Genomic DNA, 26,048 nt, shown 5'->3' on the forward strand with positions numbered 1-26,048 from the left:
GAAATATTACCTTTAATTTGTTTTCCTAACACTTTCATATGCAGTGAAGTAGGAACACAACAGTGTTTACTTGTTCTTTCAGGAAAAAAAATATAGCATTAAACCACATTTTCAGCACTCCCTCCCCCACCTTTTCAACTTTGCACTTTTGTTCCAGGACATGCAGCATTTCTGACCAACTCCTTTCCAAGCAATTGTGCACTCAGTCACAGCTCATCACAGATCAGACGACCTGGCAGACCAAATGTTTGGTGTTTTGACACCCTGATTTATTTCATGGTCTAAGACTAATATTTGGCAACCAACAACTTCTTCAGCCACCCCACCTTACATCCAGCATCATTTTACTTCCCCACTTAAACACATAGGCAGGATAGAGCACTAGTAGCATGGGTTCAGGATTTACTGCCTTCCTCTACTATAATCAGACAAAGCGAGATCTCAAGGATTAGGTTCCCAATGAAGCTGTAGCTTTGCTATTATAATAGAGTGCATGGTTTTAATGGACAAATTAAAAATTCCGTCTAAGAGAAACATTTGCAAATTATTCATTGAACAAGGCATGGAGGTTCTCACCAAAGAGAAAGAGTTTTGGCAACCTAGACAGTCAATCTTCATCCTGTACACTCTTTTTCCTTTTGTATGAAAAATGGTAAGATGCAAGTGAAAAGAATGTCATAATGCAAACAAAGAAGGGAAGAAAATCTTAGGTTGGTGGACATATTTATGTGTGTCTGCCCTCCCCCCCCCCACATCTTTTTTTTTTTTCTTTCAGATATGGTACACATAACACTTGTGATGGTTCTGACGGAAGTCCTTAGGCATTCAACTTACATGAGCTGGGATGTAATAATAATATCTATGTCTATCTCAGATGGATTCCATGCTAGAAGTTAGTTCAAGGAACAGAAGAGACATCACACATATATGGAGCCATTTGGTGTTCATATTGTTTGCGTCTGCCTAAATGACTGGACATTTCCTATATGACTGGACATTTCCTATATGACTGGACCATTATCAACCATTATCACCTTTCATTCTTGCATTATCTGTACAATTCTTAAAGGTTCTGACCAATACCCAAGAAATTGTTAAAGACTTCAGCCTTATGATGGCTTTTGAATTTTAAGTTATCTAGACCATAAAATGCTGCCACCTTTTTAATATTTGTTAATGAGAGCTACGGAAAATAATACTTTGTTTTAATTTTCATTTGTATTACAAAGGTGAATGATCAGTGGGGTACAGGCCTGGCTTGCTGCTGAGATGACTGTGACATGACCTAGTTCTGAGCTCCACATTTTTCAGGCATTTAGTAGGTATGAGAATCTCTGCTTTGCTCTGTACTCAGCTCAGTAGACTACAATTTCTTTTGCAAACATCTGGTTCAGGAATATAATGAAATCTTCAATTCCGTGACAATTAACATAGCAGATATAAAGGATCTTGGCCATTATTTTCATGCTATACAATCACTTTAGGAATACCCCATTAGTTACAATTTGTTGAAAGACTTTTTTTTTCTTTGTTTTGCTTTTGTCCTTCTATTCATCAAAGCCTGTAAGGGCTTCTTTACTGTTATCTCTTGCTGCTGACTTTGAACCACGTCTGTGCTTTAGCACTGGTGGGAAGCCACAGAATAAAGGTTAATACTAAGTAGTTTTATTCTGTATTTCCTGATCTTGCTCTTGCTAAAAATATCTTAAGCTTGAAAAAAAAATATTCAATAAACACATTTTTTATCATCATGACTTTGATCGTCATGCTCAAAAAAAAAAAAAATATTTGAAAAGCAATTGGCTCCACTTTATGCCAGATACAGACACTAGAAATGAGTAGGTCCCATCCTCATCATCTCATGTGACAAAATGCTGAATGCTGCGGTGAATTAAAGCTCCACTTGCCTCCTCTGGCAGCTGAAAATAAGCCCATTTAATGTATATTTAGCAAGGAGACAGAAAAAAAACAAGCATGCAGCAAGGATTTCACTCTTTTTCAAGTGTTCATTGCACTGCGATGCCTACTGTTTACCAGCGTATAAGGAGGCAATTCACTTCCAAGCCACTCCGATTCAACAGGATTTTTGTCATTAACTTCAAGGAGACTTGGATTTCTCAGCTCCCTGAGTACCCTTCTCTTTGTCCCTTGATTCACCCTCTCCAGTCTGCCTTCCCGCTTTATAGTTTTCAGAGAGACTGGATTCCAGTTTCACTAATTCCTTTTCCTCTTTCTGAATAGAGTGGAGTATTTTTCCCACTTTCAGTATGGACATAAAATGTAAAGGGATCCTTACTGGTATGGTTTCAAATCTTTGTTTCTGAGATCCATGATTCAGCGTATTAAGAAGGTTAGAAACATATAGCTTAAGAAATCCTAAGAAATCGTACGAAACATACAGCTTAAGAAATTCCTGATCTTCAAATGTTTCACTGTAATAAACAGCTAATAGTGCGCTGGCTTTTGTGAGGAATATACTTACAGGTAACTGGAAAAAAAACATGAGATACAACGAAAAAAAAAAATTAAACCTGCATTTTCTGAAATTTTCAGTTCATTACAAAATGACATTGAAGGATTTGTTCATCAATGATAACATCCATGGCAACACTGCAGTTACTCGTGTGGGTTTTATATGTAAACTTCAAACATCTATAAACATGTTTGCCATTTGAATGTTTGGAACCCTCTTAGTTCCTGACTTTAGCCTCAGAAAATACGAAACTGTATACACACGTTAGTCTGCATTTGCAGATAGCAGTATCTTCATGTGCACATATTAAGCAAATTATGCTTCTCTTATACATAAGCAGTAGGATTTTCATTTGTAGAGAATTTCCAACTCTAACTCTTTAACATAAACAGAAGTAATGTATAAAAACAGTTTATCTACTTATAACAATCTATTTTGATTAATTTGAAAGTTCCACTTAAGCAATATAGCAATTTTATTTTTTAATAGGTGGTTCTGTTGCTGGCAGTAAGACAACAAGGAGCTGTGCATACAGAGGTTGGAGATGGGATTTTGAGAAAAACACTGCAGAACAGATGTTATTTTATGCAGATCCTACATTTTTGCCATTGAAGTCCTTTCTTTGTTTATTCAAGAAAGTTAATTGACTATGGAATACTAAAGTAGAAAACGGCAAATGTAACATTTTGTGTAATATGTCTATATTAACTTAAGCAATAAATTAACTAAGTTGGTATTTTAACAAATTATTGCTTCTGGAACTTAGGAAGTAAGGTGGTAGACAGTTCAAATGTATTTACAGGTGAATTATGTTAAAGCGTAACTATGTTAAAACATTGTTTAGGTTTCATGTTCAGTTACAACTAACCTACTCCTATGCAATTTTTGAAAATACTGATTCCAACATTGTGTTGCATTACCCTAATATAAAACAAACAAACAAACAAAACCAACCCTTTGTCAATTATACTTAAAAATAAGTACTATTTGGAAAACAAACTGAAATGTAAGGGCAAAGCATGTGCAAGGCACTTTCTAAAATTTTATAATACTTATTTTTACATATCTTTCAGAGTATCTTAGCAGAAATAGAATTTTGAGTAAAATCAAATTTAATATTAACTTATAGGATTTCACAGAACACACTATAAGAGAAATCACATTTCTACATCCATTATATTAATTCAGAACACAAATACTAAGGACTTTTCTATTTGCTTTCTCTAGGCATTACTCTGGAGACAGAGCATAATTCAAAACTCTGAAAACTACTTCTGTTCTGTTGGATTGCCAATCACTGAATAATTTTTTATGTAAAATAGCAAAGTGAAGATGACTTAGTTTTACTATACCTGAATGCTGAAGACCCAGTCAAGTGTATACTAACAAGAGCTACAATTTTAAGACCAAGCGGTTGCAGATTTTATTTTCATTACAACATTTAGGGTACGACCATAATGTACTTAGGACCCAGTGTAGGTGACAGAACTCTGTGACAACTCTGTGACATCTGTCTCAACATACTGCTAACACCAACCGAGTGAAAACACCAAACAATCCAAATAATTTCTTATGGAACACCATAAAACTGATTTATACTAACCCTCTCTCAAAAAAAACCAAATGATTGGGTAAGATTTCCCACTTACCTTTATTTGAGGTCAGAGCTTTACCTGGAACCCAACTTCCAGTGAGGGTACACAGACTGATTGACATTGGCTGAGGATCTGCTGTGTGGTTTCCAGCATTTCACCATGTCAGCAAAGAACAAAGGGATTTCCAGTTATGTCAGGCATGCAACAGCACTGTTTCTGAAAAGATATACCTTACAGAGGTATACGTTCACACACTACAGCTGCAACTAGGTCCCAATTTTGTGATGCACCACTATGCCCTAGGAAGTGGATTTTGTGCCAAGTCACTGACATCCTTAGACCTTCCTTAACTTTTGCATTGGTCCCTACATGGCTTAAGCCCACATCATCAGGCCATTCCCAGTGTCAGGAGAGACAATCAGCTGCTGAAGCGGCCTATGGTCATCAAATCAACCTCTCCTGCCTCCTTTAAAGGAAAGGTGCAGGCCAGTTGGCTGTCTCCTATCTGTCTACAGGCTCTTGTCTGGATTATACTGGTAGTTGTAATGCATGGTGATCTGAACTCCAGCATCTAAACTGAAGACACCTCCAAAAATACACAACCTTTAAGCAAAATTGAAAGGTAATATTTAACTTATTCTACTACCCTAATACCTGTTTTGAAGCAACAATTAGCAAAGAAATGATATTTAAACTTAGGCCAGATTAAACTGTAGCAACCTTCTGTGGCAAGATACTTGGTACTGTAGTACCCAGTAGCATCTGTGGATCTGGCTCCAGACTGTTTTAAGCTCTTTGGAAAGAAGAAATATGGCAGTCAAAAAGAGAAGGAGCCACAGCAGAGGAGGACAGCAGGTGCTCAAGAAAATTTGTATTTATGCTGACCCCAACAAACATATGATTCATAATATTTTTTCCCTCTACATACTTGGATCTTATTTCCTTTGTAACAAATGTATCTCACCCCTGAGGTGAATGCTTTTGTTGGTACAGATTTTATTCATCAGCTCCTGGAAATTGGCAGGCTGAGAGATGTTTTAGTTATCACAGTTCATAAAGCACCCAGGAATCAGATTTTGAAGGTAATCAATTGTAATTATGCAAAATCTTAGGCTGTACCCAGCTCTCTCATTTTGCTTATGCTACTACGTCTCAATGATTTCAGTGCAATAGATTCTGATTCATGTTATTAGAAAAAAAAGTCAGAATTGGCCTTAAAATTAAGTTTCAGGGAACACAAGAAACTACACAAGAAAGATATTGTATTTGAGAACATTTTTAATAAATAATGTGACAAAAATTACTTTTCTGATTATTGGATCCTCAGTATGCAAAATTATGGCTAAAATATGAGGTTTCTTACATGAACATAATGAAAACATTAATCACATGGATTGTTCCTTTAGTACTGCACATCCTTTCTATGTAACCTTTCTTTAAAAATTAGCTAAATGAAAAATTTCAGTCCTTGGTAAACACCAAAACACCATTTTTTTTTTTTTTTCCATTGGGGCTAGTCCTGATAGCTGTCAATAAACAAACACACATTTTTCCATTAGCACCAATGACAAAGAAATTTATAGTTACAAAAAAGATAATAAAATCTACAGACAGAGGACATCATTTGGCAAATTCAATGCAACTAATGCCTCTATTTCAGCTTTAATGATAATCCAATGTTGAGAGGCCACAACAAATTTGAGAATTTTCTGTAAGTCCAGGAAAAGTGAGAAGTGTTCTGATTTTGGCCCACATTTAGGTTTGTTACTTTACCGTCTGTCATTATTCAAATATTCCCAATACAAACATAGAGCATTAACAAAAAGATGAAAAATATCCCAAACAAATGCTTAACATTTTCAATAAGACAAGAAAAAAAAAAAAGGTTAATAGTTACAATGGTTTACAAACAAAGTTTAGTGATTGTGCTTTTAAAACCAAAAAAAAAAAAAAGATAAGCAGTGCATTACAAAAACAAACAAACAAAACAAAACAACAACAACAACAAAAAAAACATAATCGCCAAGATCAAACAAAACTCGTTTAAGTGGCACTTCTTTAAGGTGAATTGACAAGTAGAGGTCTGAGATTTGGGCCAGTAACAGTTAATGACATTATCCAATCTTTATTAAAAATGTCCACTGATTTTCTTGCTTATTTTCATAAGCATTGTTGAGGCTGAGAATTAGAAAAAGTTTCAGATAAACTTGCTCATGCCATAATTAGACAAACAGCATTCACATTGGCTTACCTCCTGCCCATCTCAAGGGACATTTTTAATAAGAATGTACTTAATGATGAAAATGGAAAGACAAATTAAAGTACCACAGGGGCTTTAAAATGAGTGTGTATTTACAATAAGAGCCACCTCATCCCAAATTGATTTCACTTGTATTTGTAAAACTGTATCTGCTGCGAAAAGTTAGCAGGAGACTGGCAAAAACCAAGATACACATTCTTTATTGAAATTGCAGGGTGCCATTTGTGCTAACTGCAGACTACAGTAAAATCCCTAGAATAACAGAATGCTCTGCATGATGGTCTCTTTGTGGAACTTTTTAACCAATGCTGTATTACTTGTAATACAAGTAATTGACTGGCTCAGTGGTGTACCAGCAGTGCACTAAGCACTGACTCTCAGGGAAGAGATCCGGGGATCGAGGCTTCTGCTCAAATCCTGAAGAAGCAGCTGGCCTATGTACCATGAAGAGCAGCTTACCTGCCTTCTTAGGCAGCAAAGGTGATGCACTTAGCATTAGAGAATAGGCAACAGCCATTCCTAATAAGGAGGGTTTACAAAGAAAGAGTAAAATAAAAACAAGCATTCTGATGGCATGAAGAAAAATGAAAAATTGTACACTCTGATTGCACTGAACATTATTTCTGGCGTCAAACATCATCAGACTTGAGGCATCTTAAGTGATTTTTTTTTTTTCTGATTAGATTTTAAAAGCCTGTTACAGTACATGTTGTCTTCAGCTTTCTGTTTCCTGTATTAGAAAAAAAAAAAAAAGAAAAAAAAGAAACCAATGACTATAGGTTAGATTCTATTACTCATTTTTTTTTCCACAATCTTATTACAGATTTACCTTCAAATAATAATTATTATTTCTAATTATGTACATCATTATGACTGCATGTTGCACACCCCTTCTACAATCAGGATTTAAACTGAATGAATTTCATGAAACAGAAAAAAAAAATAGCATCTTATAAAATCTAGAACTAGAAACTTTCAAGAAATGTGAAAGGTAATGTCAAGGTATTCGCAGATGTTTTATTTTCACTATTGAAAGGATATGGATAATGTAAAATGCATAGTTAAACACACTATTTCTGCAAGTTCTGTTCCGTAAGTTTTAGTGTGGAGACAATTATAGCATGCTACATCTTGGTTTCTATGTTTCTGACACATTCTTAAAATTTCTTTTCTTGGATTGTAGATTGATAATAGACAGATAAATGTATTAATTTTCTGAAGAGAAATATTTCTTGTCAAAAAATGTTTTTTCTTGGCATCTGAGAACAGAAAATAGCCTTATTTTATTTATGGTCAATAGTACAATTGCATTTACCTCCATCTCGTCTTCTTCTTCTTCTCCTTGTTCATATGCTCCCAGTACTTGCATTTCTGCAACATTCCTTCGGGCTATATTTGCTTGATCTGCCCTCTGTCTACCTCCTGATCCTCTTGAAGACATAGAGCTGGAGGAGCTAGGATCTCTAGGATTATTTGATGTTGGAAATGTTGGTCTAGAATATGGCAGGATGTCCTCTGTATAATAAAACATATAGACTGTTATGTTTACAAACTCAGAGATACTGTGATCCTAAAATTTCAGCATACAGTTGATTTATTTTACTTTTTATGATCCTCAGTAGGTTTAAAGTGGTGCCTGACAGGAACATGAAATACACTGTTTCCATAATAGCATTATAGAAACTTGAGGAAATTTATAATATTCACGTGGTAACATTCACCACAGAAAAACTAATTCAAGATTAATGCCCACTTCATTTCAATTTATGATCTCTGGTCTGTGCTCTATAAGAAAATGAAGAAAAAAAACACCCTTGCATTATCTTTTCGACATGACCAAGTAAGAGAAATGACAATACATGCACAATATTCACTAGAACAAGGACTTCACTGCATCTGAATACTACAGCCTGTATTTCTCAAGCTGGATTTGAAACAAAATTAGCAGGATGGATCTCAGTGCCATCCTCAACTGCAACTTTCTAATAACTTTTCTCTATAGTAATTCACTGTAATCAATAACAATCTCTCACTAGTGTACCCTTTTAATGAATTTACTACCCTGTCACACCAATACTAACCCTGCACAATTTTTGGAAGAAAGGACCAGCTGTTTGTATGAATCTCTGCTGAAAGTCTTAGTGACCACTTGGAAAATTCCAATAATCATGTTTCATTCACTAGTAATGTTAACAACTTCCATTAAAAAAAAAAAAAAAAATTACATTGATCAGGTCTGATACATATAATGTCATGTCAGTTACTGTTTATATCTAATGTGTCACTACTGTGGCATTTTTATTTTTAAACACGATGAGATATAATTCTGGAACTTTTCTCCTTTACAGATCTTAGATAAAAATGGGCCAAGTGCCAATTCTTTGGTAGAAATATTTGCCTTGCAGATCAGCTACCTGACTTCACCTAGTTCCCTTTTAAATTAGATTCTAATTAGATACAACTAGATTCTTAATCCATGATAGCATTCAGAATTCAGGGCAAGGACATGACTCTTAAGGAATATTTCTTTTTGGGCTTCTTTGGTGTTAGCTTCAATATACAATGGATGTATATGGAGTGCAAGGTCGAAAATCTATGTTTTTTTTATACGGTTGCATTTTATGTGATCTGTATTAGTACTGTATATTGACAGATAAATGTTGACGATTCTGCAGTTCTAATTATATTCACACTGGTAGTGTGTGAGACCTAGGAAGAATTAGCCTCTTCCCTATGATCAACACACAGTACTTCATTAAATCCAAAACATGCAAAATAACCTTGAAGAAGATGAGTTTTTGCTGGTGTGCCTTCTCGTTTTGGTGTTTTATTTCCTCGCAGTTTCCCATCACTTTGCTGTTCCTGTGATTCTCTCCGCTCTCCTGAATTTGTCCGCACATCTGAATGCTGTCTCCCATCCACCCCGTCCCTCCCCTTGTAGCTTGCTCCTTTTCTTTCTGCAGATCTGTCTGTCCTCGGTTCTACAGAAGCCAGTTTTGGCAACATGACAGGCCGCACCTCCAGCTGTGATTTGGACTGAGCGGTTGGTGATTTTATAGCTGGAGGTGGCACAGGAGGAGGTGGCAAGTCTACAAAGTTAGAAAAAGAATAATTAAAATGACATCACACATTAGTAAAATTAGAAATAATATTTAACTTCTGCTGAAGAAACAGATGCTCTATTTATTTTTAGCGCTCCCTCTGCCCTTCTCTCTCCACCCCAAGAAATATTATGTTACTGTTACAACTGCTGACAGGTATTTTTCCAGACCTCAAGCTTTAATAATGCAAAATAAAGACCTCTCAATACCTTTTTGGATCACAGTATTTGCTTAAAAATCATTACATCTTTAGGCACTTGAGTATCAGCACATCAATTATTATCTTTACTGGTATTTACCATTTTGCTAAATCCAAGCAACAACACACCAGTTTTCACTACAGTTGTTCAAGATCTTCAATGTACTGAGTGTTAAAACAAGTTGTCTGGGGATTAAGATTGTACAGACATGCTGTTGATACACGTAGGGATAAACTGTATTAATTATTGCATTCATCTATTGCTTTTGTCTATTTTCAAGATACCTGAGTGTATGTCATGAGATTAAAAAAAAAGCACATTCGATCAAAGAAGTAACAAGTTCTCAGCAAGAATAGAAGAAAGAAAAGATACAAGAACTTTTCATTTTGCCTCTTAAATTAGTACAGCCCACATTTCACTTAGTTACATTTTTCTATTCCTGTAGTAAGACTTAAAACTAGAATGTGTAAACTGTTCATCTGGATATAATAGTGCTCTGTGGAATACAAAGCGTGAAGAAAAAAGATGTAAAAGTCAAACAGGGAAGCGACAATATAAAAGTCGTTCACAACAAAGCTATAGGAACAAATTACATGCATATAAGAGAAAAAAGGTTAAAAATAGGGAGATGGGAAAGATGTTTCTGAGGTTAATACTCTCAAATGATGCTGCTAAGAAAAATGAACAGCTCTGTTAATTAAAAATTATTACTTCAGCATTTTGTAATAGCAAGCATTCATTCTTTCCACTTCCACAAAAATCTTGGAGCAGCTGTGGTTTTTAAACAGCATCACTACATATAAGCTAATTCACAGTCTATTCAAGAGAGCATCTCAACTGAAAACTAACTAAATTGGCCCAAGAATAATTGCAGTACTCCTGCATAAGAAGAAAAAAAAAAAAAAAAAAAAAAAAAAAGGAATCTAACATATTTGTGTGAATAGGGATATGGAAGATGGCAGAAATTTCCAAGAGGTTTTCCAGGGACACAAATGACTTGATCTAGCCATGCTGAAAGATGTAGCAATGCAGAGCTCAATACTGTATGCAACATTAGTAGGCACCATTCTCCACATTAAATTGGTGATATTACTTGGAATTGCCCTTGACCTGTTTTAAGTAAGACTGGTAATTTTATCAGCTATCAACTGGACTGGGATGAGGAAGAAAGATGTCACAAAGTACATTCCCTAAGTTTGGGCATACTTCAGGTAAATGAGATCTGGAATATCATTCTTGTTGCATTAACTCCACTGTCTTGGTAAAACCAAACCAAACCAACAAACAAACAAAAAAACCCCTCTGCTTCTTTTAATATTTGACTTGAATAAGGGGCCAAATCCATTTTACAAGAATCATACAATCATAGAATCATAAAGGTTGGAAAAGACCTCCAAGATCATCTGGTCCAACCATCACCCTACCAACAATATCACCTCCTAAACCATGTCCCTATGTGCCAGGTCCAACCTTTCCTTGAACACGCCCAGGGATGGAGATACCACCCCTTCCTAGGCAACACGTTCCAATGCCTGACTACTCTTTCTGAGAATAAGTATCTCCTAATTTCCAACCTAAACCTCCCCTGGTGCAACTTGAGGCCTCTAGTCCTATCTGCATCTAGTCTAGTTATCTGTGAGAAGAGGCTGGCCCCAAGCTCCCCACACCTTCCTTTCAGGTAGTTGCAGAGAGCAATGAGACTCCAGAATCTAGACTAAACAACCCCAGTTCCGTCAGCTGCTCCTCACAGGACTTGCGTTCCAGACCCTTCACCAGGTTCATAGCCCTTCTCCAGACATGCTCCAGGGCCTTGATGTCCTTCTTGTACAGAGGGGCCCAAAGCTGAACACAGTACTCGAGGTGAGGTGTCACCAGAGCAGAGTACAGGGGGATGATCACCTCCCTGGCCCTGCTGGCTACACTATTCCTGATACAAGCTGTTGGCCTTCATTGGCCATCTTCTTTCCTTCTGTTCCTTTTATCTGTGTAAAAGTTGGACAACTACCTAGATATTCTTAACAAATTCCACAGGGTAGCTTGTTTATCAAATGGCAGTTTGTGGAACACCAGTTTTAAAGTGCAGCTAAACGTAAACATTTGAATACTGACATGTACTTCGAAGAATCTACTTAACATTCAACATGTACAGAGGACATTAAGAAAAAGCACTGTCATTTCCAAAACTTGAAAAGAGATAATGTAAATTAATTGGGAGTCTGCATATAGTAAGTGGATGAATCAAAATATTCTTATTTGAGTATTGGGAATTATTAAGACTACAAATAAGAAGAAAGGCAGATCTGTGGGCAATAAATCTAATAAATTAGATTTATTAGAAGTTGCCTCTCCATTTTATACTTACAATTCTCTCAGGTGAATAGATCTAATTCTCTAAAGAGAATTGTAAGTATAAAATGGAGAGGCAACTTCTTGTTCAGTAAACATGAACAACAGATTTTGGCAAAAAAAAAAGAAAAAAAAAGTACAGAATTAGTTAAGATGCATTCCTTTGTCATCCACGAGTCTTTACATGTGGTCTATGGCGATAACCTCAGTCTAATACACAACTTTAGCAATGAAACCCTATAATTCCAGACATCAGGGTAGCACTCAGAACACCTCTACTATACATCTAAAAGTGCCTTGTGAGCTCTAGCCACAGAAGAGCAAATCAAAACACCCTCTCTGCACTGCCCAGCCCAGCAGATGCTGATATTCACTATGTGCCTCCAAGTTTGGACATTTGGATCACAAGCCTCCATAGCCACGTGAGCTTAAGCATCAGTACCTACTCCAAAAAAATGTTGGTCTTAAAAAGTATATATACCAATACAATTCAACATCTAGGGTTGTGGGAACCCTGTCCAGGACCTCAGTATAGGGCATGACACATTCCATGAGAGCCCTGTGCGCCAGACCTTATCAGGTCCAAGCCAAAGCATATCAAGCACAGTAATTGTTCTTCAAAATTCTTCTTGTATCTTACATTTCCTATTGGCTGTCTTTATTAGTTATTGGAGCACTGAATTGCCCTTCTCTTGAGCCTACTGATATAAAGGGAGTTTAGGTATTTAACATCAGCTTTTTCAGTCACTTTTGGAGCTAGTCTCCAACAGTTCTGGCATGTCAATGCACTGGCTGAGTACCAAAGGCAAGGAACCAGCATCTTTCCTGTAGCCTATAAAATATAACCTGGAAATACTGTATTCAAGAATCCTATCTAGCTACACATGACAGTGAACAACGTGGTGTTAAGTCTTGACTGTAGAAAGGAAAGATGCATTGATATAAAAAGTTTCTTAAAATAGCAGTAGCTCTATGGTACAGTAATAACTACAGAAAAGTGATATTCTCTTTTGAGAACATTTTTGCAACCTGCAGGGAAACTATAAAAATCTTCATTATAACAGAGTACTCCTTACTGAGACAGATTCTGTACAGAGGAAAAAAAAAAATCTGAGGTCAACACTATTACACCTCTGTGGAATTTATTTTAACAGCTCAGATCATAGAGAAAATCCAGATTCAATCTGCCTTCTCTAGTACAAATTGGCACACTTCTTATTGAAAGAAAAATGGAAGCTTCCATTGTAAGGAATAAAAAATAAATCACAAAGCAACGTCAAACCAATATAAAGAACTCAGAAGTTTTTGGTAAAGGTCAGCTGTGCTCACGTTTCATTCATGTCTCTTTATTATTGTTGTATTGCTTCCCACTTGGAAAACAAACAAACAAACAAAACCCACCAAACACAAACAAAACAAAACCAACAATTAATGGATGCCATTTTTATAGCATGCATGCTCTACAGGGGAAACCATCCACATATGTCTTTTGAAGGGACTGATGACTATTTTCAAGAAGATTCTAAATGAGAACAGACACAGAAATCATGGGAGAAGCAAAACATCACTGGGGAAAAATAACCTACTAGGCTAGTTTTGCACTGAAGTGGAGAAACTACAAATAAGAACAAAAAGATTAATTGTAAGTAATGACAAATGAAGGAAGAAGGCCTTATTAGACTACTTTTTTTTTTTCAAGTGTCATCAAGCTATAGATTTCTACAGTCATATTCTGAAGAAAACAGCAGTGTTATATAGATTTGATGTAATACTTGAGAAGATAGAGTATTGCATAATTATGCAGGCATGCAAAACTCAAGATTTTTCCTGACTTAGTGAAGCTTTCAGATTATTTAAGATTCTCAGATATGTAATAACTTCAGCCAATATTATTCATTTACTGAAGTTATTTTCGTGCTCTCTTTTTCAAGAAACATGGCCCAAACTATACGCAATAACTGGGTGAATAAATAGACACAGCAAAACCCAATATGACGTATAAAATTAGTAAGCTGATATTATTATTATTTTTTTTATTGCCTGTATTCAGGCAATCATTTACATGATGTTTTTATCAAACCAATTTTCAGTCCACAAAACCTCCCTCAGTAACATAATCAACATCTGCAAACATCTGAATCAGAAGGACTACTAAGAGACCAGATATAATAAATAAATAAATAAATAAATTACTATTCCATAAGAAGCTTGTTCTTCAAAGAGATAAGAAATGCCTTCCTACTTATTTACCTTGCTGAAATTTGTATGGAGTAGATTCTTTTGTACTGCACAGGCAGAGGAAGGCATTGGTACAAATGATATTGGCATGCATAGTGGCTTACATTCCAAAGTGCAAATTCAGGTAAACATCTGGCAAACATTAAATTGCCTTTTTTAAGAAATTCAGCTGTCCTAATGTCATGTCATTGATAGCACAGATAAATACCTCAGTTGCAGACTTGAACAGTTAATTGTGAAAACTTTAGTATTTTTCCTTTGACACCGAGAGACTTAAAACGGAATCAGGACTTAAAATCTCATGTGAACAGTATCAATGGTGTAATGTCTATTGAAAGATCTACTGAATCTAAGCAATGACAAAGGACTTTAATCCTTTTTTTTTTTTTTTTTAAATTACATTTATCTACAATTCTGAGGACTGTAATTACTGATTAATAAATTCAAGACAGTTCAGAAGAGATTTTCATATATATTATTTTTAAAAAAGACAAAAAATATTCTTTTAAAATTTGTATTCTTAAATCTAGCATGTAAGTAGGTGAGATGAAGTTGACAAGGTGTGTACATCTGCTGGTTCTTGTAACATAACCTTTGTAGTTAATTCTCTAAAAGGCTAGATGAAGAGCAAATAAAAATTCATACATTTTAATCCTTACCACCTACTGAGCAAAGATTTTTAGCAACAAATACTGAGAACATTTTACCACCTGGATGACTGTCAAAGAACAAAACGACCGAGTTAAAATCCCATCCTGCATAGAGTAGAAACTAATTTGAACTAATGCTACCAGAGAATACAAAATTGGTATTAAAGTGCAGAATAGATCAAAGAGCACTCCTTTATCTTTATTTTTAAAAAAGGGGGTTAGCAGTAGACCTTGTACTGCTACATTAGACTTTTTAATTACATTACAATAAACACATTTTCAGAATGCCTATCCCCTTCCCAAATCTTGCTGTATCAAGACAAGAAATACAGAACTTTATAGGATGTATATACATTGCTGCTGACAATATTCTTAGCATTTCAACTGTTCATGCAAAGACTTGATTTATTTATACATCCTTTTTGTCAACTAACTGCAAATTCTTTCTAACAGGTATTTCATTAAGCTGATAGCAAATACTAATTTAGGCAGTCTGGAAATTGAAAACTATTTGTATGTGAAAGTAAATTACATTTTAAAGGCCAAGTAAGTAATGATTTAATGCATTCTTCTCTTTTTACTATTTATTTAATGACTCTGGCCATCAATAAATGCTCAAATGCAGAATATCATCCTTCCTCCACTACAAACATGTATACTCACCCACTGAGGAAAAAAAAAAAAAAAAGAAAAAAAAATCTTTTTTCTATCAGGCAATCCTTTGTGAAAAAGATAAGTAACATTGTGACATCAAACCAATAGAGAAAACCTAAGTAGATCTGGGAAAGGTCAATTGTGCTCAAATGTTTCACTCACATCTCCATATCGCTTTTCTCCACTTAAGGAAAGCAATTAGTAGATGTTATTTTATAGCTAATTCTAAAGGGACAGTATGCTAGCTGTGGTTATTAAAGTGGTTATAATCTTCAGTAAGGGTCTGAATATGCTTATGTAAATCGATGGAGGCAATAAATAAATAAATAAAAATAAAACCAAACAAGATCTTCAACCTTTGAACTGGGCTTTATTAGTTCTGCAGAAATTAAAGCCATAATTTGCCATTCTCTGAATGACCACACTGTATTGCACATAAACCGGTTAGTGGAAATTCTCATCTAATTAGAAAATATGCTGAAGTAAGCACTCGCTATGCAACACAAAACAAATATTGATCACAATTGTCAAATCTGTTGCAATACCTAACCACAATGTTCTATGATTTAACTTTGTATAATTACTTTCACAAAAACCTGTCATCAAATATAGGTCCTCCTCTTATTTATTCCTGTGTTAGAAGAAAATGTCCACATAAAGCTTCTGTTCAGATTTTATTTCTGATGTGTTGTGTTGATATAAAGGTTTGAAGCTCAGCCAATTATTCTAGCATTTTCTTCTAGATAGTGAAAGTGGATAAAATGTCCATAAAATCTTGCAAAAATGCCATTACAAGGGTATCATAAATGTAACATTTCTGGGACAGTTTTGGGATTTACACCTTGTGCTGTCCTTTCACAGGAGCAAACATGCACACAACCACTGTAATAACCTCTTGAAATCAGATAATATTCCAACAGCTCAGTCTCACTGACAGAAGGGGCCTGGGTATAAGCCAAGAGGCCCAGGTGCACTGTGTCATGCCAGTATTTAATGCAGTCTAATATCAGATAGATGCTAGTGAGAGAAAATACTCAGAATAAAGTACAGATAATAGCATGGACAACCACTCATTGCTAAATTACTTCTGCTCATCGTGCTGTGAGCTTTGTATTAAATTTTTTCGTCAAGTGGCAGGAATCACAGGGAGAAGTGGCTTGAAACTCCCTTCTAGTAACCCTGGATAAGGATCTATAATATTAGGCTTTCATATGGTAATGGCAAATGATGCCCCTCTTTGAAAAATTTCAGTCTGTAAATGAAAGTCCTAATCAGATTGTTGTTGCTGAGAACCAGGAGGTGGGGAATGATGCTTTTCTTTCCCCTCCCCCCATTAGCAAATTTAGCAAACTTGACAAGATGGGTTAAGTCTTTGAGAATTTATCTTACATGAATTTCCAACAAAGCCCTTGGGTTGTTTTATAAAACTGGAAGGTAGCGGTTTAATAAAAGCTGCACCACCTGAGGCATTTTCATTAAAGGCTCTCTCTAGACAACATCACAATGTTTGCATTATCCTTCTGTGGTCCCAAGAGAATACAAGCACTACCTTTTCAGCAAAAGTTGATATTGTGTGTGAAGGCATGAGAGAAGATTATTAGATTTTGCTTCTACTCACAAAGTAACTGCTTGCAAGAATGCAGTGGTCGGGATTAAAATTCATCGATCTGTGTCCACCACTTGCATGGTAAATTGTTTTTAGAGGAAAAAATAAGTTCTGAAGGTTTTAATATTTAGTCATGGGAATGATGATTTTAATCCTAACAACACATTATTCTCAATGACTGTACTATTTATGTTATCTGGGCTCTTAAATAATGACAGTAATTAGCCGATTAGGACACTACAGAAAACAGGTGCAAGGCTGTGGAGTGGAAGCATCAATGTACAGTATTAAGGAACTATGGTGTTTAAAATGATTAATCTGTTCAGTGTGTTTAACAACAGGAAACACAAATCACTGAATTCTGAAATATAATGTTATCTCTGTGGAAAAATTTCACACATACACAGAATGCATATTTAGAAAGGTTCAGTGATGTTTTCACCCATTTCAGTGGACTCACCATCTGTGTAGACTTCTCTGCGCAGATGTCCTGGCTGGTGCTTTTGCTTTTTGGCAGGTCGGACCTTCTGTATTACAACAGCACTCATGTTGCTGTCAGTAGACACAGGGCTGGTTGGTCTAGGACAGTGTGATGCATGAAAATGTCTACGGCCTGAAAATTGTTACAGAACAATAGCTATTATTTTTCTCATGCAAAATAAAACATTTCATGTTTTCTCTTTTTTTTTTTTTCACAAGAACTATATAGCTACATGGCACTTAAAATCATAGAACACTGTTAGTACTGTCATCCTTACAGTAATCAGTTTTTGAGTGAGACATAACTAAACAGAAACATTTGCTATCCTGTTAACAGGCAGGCTGGCTTAGTTTCACAGAAATTATCCAACTGGTTTGTAGTGGTAGCTCTTGCTCCAGGAGTCCAAGATTCATACACAGCCAGGCTTCCAGCCCAGCAGGCTTCTATAAGCAACAAAATGTTTCACTCTCAAAACGGGTTTCACCTCCCCTGGCTTGGAAACTGCAAGTTATTGAGTCTCTAGCAGGCTTTAGTTACAGATGCCCCCAGCATTGCTTTGAGTGAGTTACTAAGAATGCATCAGGGATATATGACTATCACAGTTTATTTGCAGTTAAGAAGTGTCACATTTTTAGGATGTGCAGTCAGGTACAGATAATATCAATACAAAAAAGTCACTGTACAGCATGAATTTGACTCTTAAAAGACCTTTTCTAAATATGTAAACGTACACACACACATATATTAATATGAATGTATATGTAGAAAATGGATGAAATCCTGGCCCCATGGGTATGAATGGGAGTTTTGCCACCTACTTCAATTGGCCAGGATTTCATCCAGAATTACTAAATTACCTCCCCTCTCACTCCTCATGATGAGCAGCTGTGTGGAAATGAAACAAAGGACTGTTAACTCAGAGAGGATATGAGAAATGAGAGAGGAATGTTGCAAATCCATGGAGTCAGTGTGGACACAGTTGTGACAGCATCCCTCTCCTCTAGGTTTGGCAGTTTAATAGGATTGGCAAAATAGTCACAGATCTGTTTGAAACAAGCGTTATATACTGTGGTATTCTTGTTTCTTAGACAAAGAATAACAATAACTATCAGGCCTAGTCAGGTTACTGATTACCAGTGTACAGCCAGTATTACAAGTAATCAGTATGTTTTAAAGCATAAATATTTCAAATATTGTATTTCATATCTCCAGCAGTTATTTGGGATAAAAAAAGAAGAAACATGCATATGTCCTTGCTATATATTCATAATCTATCATCTAAACTATAACTAATAACAGCTGTTAAATTAAGAAATCAACACAAACACAGTTCATCTCAATAATACAGCAATAAAAGCTTGAGTAGCATTCTCCAAAAGATAATAATGAAATATGAAATGGAAAACACAAACTTTTTTTTTTTTTTCCCCAAAATACAGAGGAAATAAGACACTGAAGGTTTAATATTTATATGGACATTTCAATACAGAGGGATTAAACCTCTCATGAAGCGAGTCTGGGAGCCTTACACCGGATAGAATTTTGTATTTATTTTTCCCTTAACAAAAACAATCCTTGTTAGAAAAGAACTGACTGGACACTTTTCTAAAAGAGTAAGGGAACACACAGTTAAAATGAAAGTGTCAAATTTTTTAAACTATCAGTAACCTTTTTTTTCCACAATTAATTGTCATAGGAAGTATTTGAATCTAAAATGTGGCAGTAATTTTAAAAAACAGTCATGCAGGCAGTGAGCTTGGAGAAAAAAATATCATAACAAAATTTCTCATATTTATCCTTATCACAATCTCCTACTAAGTAGTTTTATATAAAACAGTGGTTTCCAAACTTTGCTCCACAGCTTTGTAAGATATGCACAGCTAGGCAAGACTATGCTAGGCTCATTCAATTCTGGCTGGAAATCCACAAGCAGTGTTGAGGTTTGGCAACAACCAATGAAACCAAAAAAATTAGGAACTACTTATGTAGAACAATATAGAGCAGCAATTTATTTGAACCGTTTCAACAGAAGTCCTATTCTGCCTCTTCCAGTAGGGTGGAATTGACACCTCTTCCCCCCCGCCCCCCCTCCTAAATTTCTAAATGTGTCAAGAACAAAAGGAATTCAGGAAGTGGTTCAGGAAGTGGTTGTGGATAAGTACATGTGATAATGGACTTTTTTTTTTTTTCTTTTTTCGTTCTCATATCAAATACAGGAAAGACTCACCTCCTGCAGCATCCTGCATTTGACGTCTGGCTACTTTCAGGCCAGCATATTCTGCAGCTGCTGCAACAGCCTGTGCAAAATCTGCATCAGTAAAAAATGATCCATCTGAAGAGCTAACACTAGACCGCCCACTTGAGATATTATCTTCTTCAGAAGCTGAACCCCAGCCATTGATCATGGACCCTGTTACAGAGCTCTCCAAATCCCCAACACTTGAGGCAGGTGTCTGCTCAAGGCCACGCAAAAGGAGTCTCCTGTTCTGCATCTTGGCAACCTCTATATCTGCCTCATCTTCTTCCTCTTCTGGTGCATCAGTATCCATATCAGAGACCAAGGGTCCTGAGATATATCCATAGGTATGTGGTGGAGAGATGGGCCTTGGAGGGGGTGGAGGACTCACAGGCTGACGTCTGCATAAAAATACAAGAGTAAGAAGAACTGAAGTCATATAACGTAAGTGGCATGTAACATAAAGGGAAAATAGAATCAATTGATGAAAATATACAGCACTGATTTTAATGGAAATCAGCTTATGTTGCATAAAGTTCCTCCTGTTTCCTAATGTAGCTCATGTACAGCTAGGGGAAGAGGTGGTTACATGACTATTAAAAAAAAAAAAAGTGCACCCTTAAGAGTCTGAGGAAAGGATTTGTCTGTAGAAGCTCTAGAAGCTTGAAACTATCAATCTCAACAGATACCTCTATCCAGACAGATTGCTCAATAACATTATATTCCTTCCACCCATCCCAATGATTCAAGAAGATTTTAAAATTGGTATAGGTAAAAAAAGAATTATCTACTGCAATGTTAGGTTTTAAGGATACCAAATCGCATGTAGATGTATTGGTTAATTTATTTTGAGCTGAAATCATCAGTAATGATTGTATACAACTTAAAGAAGCAATGCATTAGATACCATTACATCAACATTCAGTTTATTTAAAACTTCTCTCTGAAGTCCCAGGTACTAACACTGTCAATAATTTATCTTTACAGAGCCAGAGGCATGGTCTTTAATTGCCCTTTGTCTCAAAGGAAGAAATACTTTCTGCACCAATAGATGGAATGTTGGTCTTGTTTACCAGGAAATTCCATTTCAGTTTGCTTTGCAGAATTTCCAAAGTAATCTTGCTTTCTCAAAATTCTCTCTTATTATCTCATTGACAGGATGCCAACTTTAAATCTTTTCTTTTTGGCAGGGTGACTTCTTTCTTTTAATAAATGGGATACTTACTAATTTTGAAATGAAAATTTAGCAAGGTAAAACCTAATACTTTGTTGCATGAGCAAGCTGGAACCTCCCTGAACTGAATCATCTAGCCACTGTTTTGCATTTGCTATATGAAGCACTGAATGGAATGAAGACAAGGTCAGTTAGCAATATATACCAATAATCATTACACAAAATAAAAAAAGGACAGAAAGCCATTGCTACATGGGAAGCTCTAACTGCCTTTAACTAGAGACCTTGCCCAATAAAGTTTTACTGCCTTAATTTAATGCTTTTGTAACAACTGTCCTTGTAACTATTTGCCAGTCTTCCTGTTCTCTAGGTTTTGGTATTATGAGACAGGCAACTGATTACAAAATATGATCGGATTCTTGAAAATAGAGCTTGTGCCAACCTTTAAGAATAGATTAATAGAGAGCAGCTGTTTATGAGCATATAGAATTAACAATACTTGGTTCACTTTATCTGATGCAGTGGTTCTTGCTTTAATAGTGGCTATCTCACTAAGTCTTTAGGTTTTCTTCTACTTGACCATTTTTCCAAAGCATCAATTTCAGTTTGCTATATATTTTGCAAGCCAAGCAGACAGAGAAATATTACAGTACACAATCATCATCACCATCAGAATCATATTCCAGAAGCCTGGTTTTTATAAGAAAATAAGATTATCAGCAGGAGCACAAAGTAAAGCTAATAAAAACTACGGAAAATGGTATTTTAACCATTATTTTGACTACAAAACCACCATTTACCAATAAATAAATAAATAAATACTATACAATACATAGAGGTAACAATCAGTGCATTCTTAACTGGAAAGCATTGTCACACCATATTCAAAACAGAAACCTCCTTCCAGAATAGGCAACAGCTGTTGAGAACAGTACATTTAACTCCTATGTAGCAATGCCCAGGGTCATATCAACACCATTAAATGGAAAGGACAGTCACCCAAGACTTGCCAATTAAGTAGATAGAACTATGTGCATCTTTTTTTTTTTTCTTTTTTTTTTTTCTTTTTTTTTTTTTAACTGATGAGATGGATATAGCAAAGAGAAAAGAAAGAACAGTTGGAAAAGTAAGAAAGATAAGAAAGCCAAATTTACTCACTAACAATTCTAAGACTTTCAGGCAAAAAAAAACATAGACAACCATTGTAGGTAAAAACAAAATAAAGACACATTTTATTTCCATCCACTCAATGATAAGTTACATGCCCTAGGAGCTTAAACTGCAACATCCTCCCAGATAAAACTTGACCTTCTTCCACTACTTTTGGTGATATTTATTGTGACTAGACTTCAGTCACTGTGGTGAGAGAACTTTTGGCTTTCTAGGTAATTGCTAGCTGGTTATGCATGTTTGCATACATCTGCTCCAATGCCTACTCCATTCTGTAGGTCAGTATGTCTTGCTTTCCAGAACATGGTATCTGAGGTTCTGGAAGGTCACTCACTTAGCATTTCAGTTTCCCATTAGTGTCTAGCTAGTATAACTTCTAAATAACCCTGAAAACAGATGTGCTTAAATTGAACACTTGTGTGCCCTTACATATTAGGGTCAATGAAAATTACAGAAAAATATTACTATCCACTAATAAAAAGAGTGATTGCAAAGACTCAGGAAGATGGAGGAAGAAACAGACACACAGTACAAGAATTGTTAGCATAAAGACTAAAGCAAAGCAAAACAAAACATAACATAACAAAGCAGACCAAGTAGAAGTAAGGAATAAAAGTAAAAGCAGTTATAAACCCTTTATAAGAAAGGTTAATAGCTACTTTTTACTTAAAAAGACAGACAAAAATGAACCACCTTTTCCAAAAAACATTCTGGAAAATACATCTGCAAATGTCCAGTAAGCTAGTAAAATCGCAAGTTACAGAAAAAGTTCTGCTCAGGAAGATCAAATTCATTTCATCACAATAAGCCTGCAGTTTTCTAAAAACAGAAAATATGACTGAAATATTACAGTTAAGTTGGTATACTTATGATAATAAACAATGTGTGTAAACCACTGGATAAAATAAAAAAAATAAAGGGGAATATAATTTTGAATGCAAAAGCTGTATCTTATTAGCAAAAAGCAAGGCAAGTAAGTATACACATAAATAGCCTTATTTGTAATTCAGTGGAACAGAAGCTTTGAGAGTATATATGCAAAATAGTTTGTATTAAAAGCAACTCTGAGAAGAAAAAATATCTCCTTGTAACAAATATCTATCTTTATTAATGTTGGTCATTCCTTTAAATTAGGGTAGGTGGAAATGTTAAGAAAATTTTGCAAGCAGTAATTTACTGTATTAGAATTTATGAGAGGAGGAAAATCTATAGGTTATATAAATTATATATTTATATATATTCATACATATGGGTGACAAGTTAATTGCACAGTTACTGTGAAATAATGCATGCTATTTTATGGTAATAATGCAGTAAATCTATTGGAAACAATGGAACTGTAATTATATGGTAAGCTGTGTTAACGATACCACTTTAATATCCTGATGATTGTGAATTTAACTTGTGTCAGCATTGTATGTACCATAAAGTGATATACTGCATTTCTTTCCATGGTATAATAATAAAACAACTTAATTATGTATTTTTAAGGTTACAAATAGTTCTAGTGTCCTGGATTGGAAGTTAAATATTAACAGAATAAATATCATAGGGAAAACCTTGGCCTCATTGAATTCAAGAGGAATTTTCAGTGGGGACAGAATGACTTTTATCACATCTCTCCCACTACGTTTGCAATGACACACCTGCGGTCAGGCTGATGTTGTATGTGTCCCAGATCCTCCTGACAGTCCTGTAACATGGGCTGGAGTTCTTCCTGGGGAGAGGGAGTGAGAGTGGCAGTTGACTGATGGCTATAGGAGACAGCGGCTGGAGAGGAAGCAGCTCCTCGAACCGGTGGAGTAGGACCTCGCTCATCTTCCTCCTCTTCCTCTAGTTCATCCTGCTGCAGATACATTCTTGCAGGTGGGACTGGACAAGGAATTTCTTGATCATAGCTGAAATTAATTTTTTAAATGAAAATAAGGACTTATTTTTTCACTGTGTAATTACCATATCTGATGCATACAATAATAGCCCAGAAAAAAAGGGGAGGGAAGGGGAGAAAACACATCATTGTTATATGTGCTCTTGAACACAGCTTAGCAAGGATGTAATAACTAGGTGTACATCACTTAAGTCATCTCTTTAAATAGCTACTCTACTGTTAGATCATGAGCACTAGAACTGTACTGAAGGAACGTCTCAATGTCAGCTTGTAGGGCAGATTACTGTTCAATTAACAAGCAATTAAAATAAGAAATTGATAATGTTTTTATCTTTCTTACCTTTCATCCACTGAAAGACTGTAATCTTCACTATTGCTGTGGGGAGGTGGATGTGCTGGAGGGGGGGGAAGAAGATCTGCCCAGTTCATGCCAGCTTGCTTGGGAGCCTTTGGAGTCCGAGCACCCTTCTTATGCCCTTGACTCCCTGTGAATTATAAACAGTACATATTTCACAGAATCACAGAATTTCTAGGTTGGAAGAGACCTCAAGATCATCGAGTCCAACCTCTGACCTAACGCTAACAGTCCCCACTAAACCATATCCCTAAGCTCTACATCTAAACGTCTTTTAAAGACTTCCAGGGATGGTGACTCCACCACTTCCCTGGGCAGCCTGTTCCAATGTCTCACAACCCTTTTGGTAAAGAAGTTCTTCCTAAGATCCAGCCTAAAACTCCCCTGGCGCAACTTAAGCCCATTCCCCCTCGTCCTGTCACCAGGCACGTGGGAGAACAGACCAACCCCCACCTCACTACAGCCTCCTTTAAGGTATCTGTAAAGAGCAATAAGGTCGCCCCTGAGCCTCCTTTTCTCCAGGCTGAACAAGCCCAGCTCCCTCAGCCGCTCCTCGTAGGACTTGTTCTCCAGGCCCCTCACCAGCTTCGTCGCCCTTCTCTGGACTCGCTCAAGCACCTCGATGTCCTTCTTGTAGCGAGGGGCCCAAAACTGAACACAGTACTCGAGGTGTGGCCTCACCAGAGCCGAGTACAGGGGGACGATCACTTCCCTAGCCCTGCTGGTCACGCTGTTTCTTATGCAAGCCAGGATGCTGTTGGCCTTCTTGGCCACCTGAGCACACTGCTGGCTCATATTCAGCCGACTATCAACCATCACTCCCAGGTCCTTCTCTGCCTGGCAGCTCTCCAACCACTCATCTCCCAGCCTGTAGCTCTGCTTGGGGTTATTGCGCCCCAGGTGCAGGACCCGGCACTTGGCCTTGTTGAACTTCATGCAGATGACCTCTGCCCATCGGTGCAGCCTATCCAGATCCTCCTGCAGAGCCTTCCTACCCTCAAGCAGATTGACACACGTGCATAGCTTGGTGTCATCTGCAAACTTACTGAGGGTGCACTCGATGCCCTCGTCCAGATCACCGATGAAGATATTAAAGAGGACCGGCCCCAGCACCGAGCCCTGGGGAATGCCACTAGTGACGGGCCTCCAACTGGACTTGACTCCATTTACCACGACTCTTAGGGTTCGGCTATCCAGCCAGTTTCTAACCCAACGAAGCGTGCGCCAGTCCAAGCCAAGAGCAGCCAGTTTCTTGAGGAGAATGCTGTGGCAGACGGTGTCAAAAGCCTTGCTGAAGTCAAGGTAGACCACATCCACAGCCTTTCCCTCATCCACCCAGCGCATCACTTTGTCATAGAAGGAGATCAGGTTCGTCAAGCCTTTCATAAACCCATGATGACTGGGCCTGATCGCCTGGTTGCCCTGCAAGTGCTGCGTGATGACTCTCAAGAGGATCTGCTCCATGAGCTTCCCTGACACTGAGGTCAAACTGACAGGCCTGTAGTTTCCCGGGTCTGCCCTCCGGCCCTTCTTGTAGATGGGCATCACGTTTGCTAGCCGCCAGTCAACTGGGACCTCCCCCGATAGCCAGGACTGCTGATAAATGCTGATAAATGATAGT

The 26,048-nt window shown here is 36.7% G+C and overlaps 1 protein-coding gene across 1 annotated transcript in view; it reads right to left on the reverse strand.

Annotated features, from left to right (window-relative positions):
- Nucleotides 1-5,339: 5,339 nt before the first annotated feature.
- ROBO1 (roundabout guidance receptor 1) overlaps nt 5,340-26,048 on the reverse strand; it is a 322,025-nt gene continuing 301,316 nt past the window's right edge. Inside the window, exons 22-28 of the mRNA XM_082770400.1 lie at nt 24,413-24,557; nt 23,831-24,082; nt 19,832-20,241; nt 17,584-17,736; nt 9,109-9,417; nt 7,644-7,843; nt 5,340-7,058 (exon numbers count right to left, since the gene is read on the reverse strand). Coding sequence (XP_082626526.1) covers nt 7,044-7,058; nt 7,644-7,843; nt 9,109-9,417; nt 17,584-17,736; nt 19,832-20,241; nt 23,831-24,082; nt 24,413-24,557 — 1,484 coding nt within the window. The 3' untranslated portion in view covers nt 5,340-7,043. The remainder of the gene's footprint in view (nt 7,059-7,643; nt 7,844-9,108; nt 9,418-17,583; nt 17,737-19,831; nt 20,242-23,830; nt 24,083-24,412; nt 24,558-26,048) is intronic.

This window comes from Aythya marila, assembly GCF_965140915.1.
Source record: "Aythya marila genome assembly, chromosome: 1".
Classification (NCBI taxonomy): Eukaryota; Metazoa; Chordata; class Aves; order Anseriformes; family Anatidae; genus Aythya; species Aythya marila.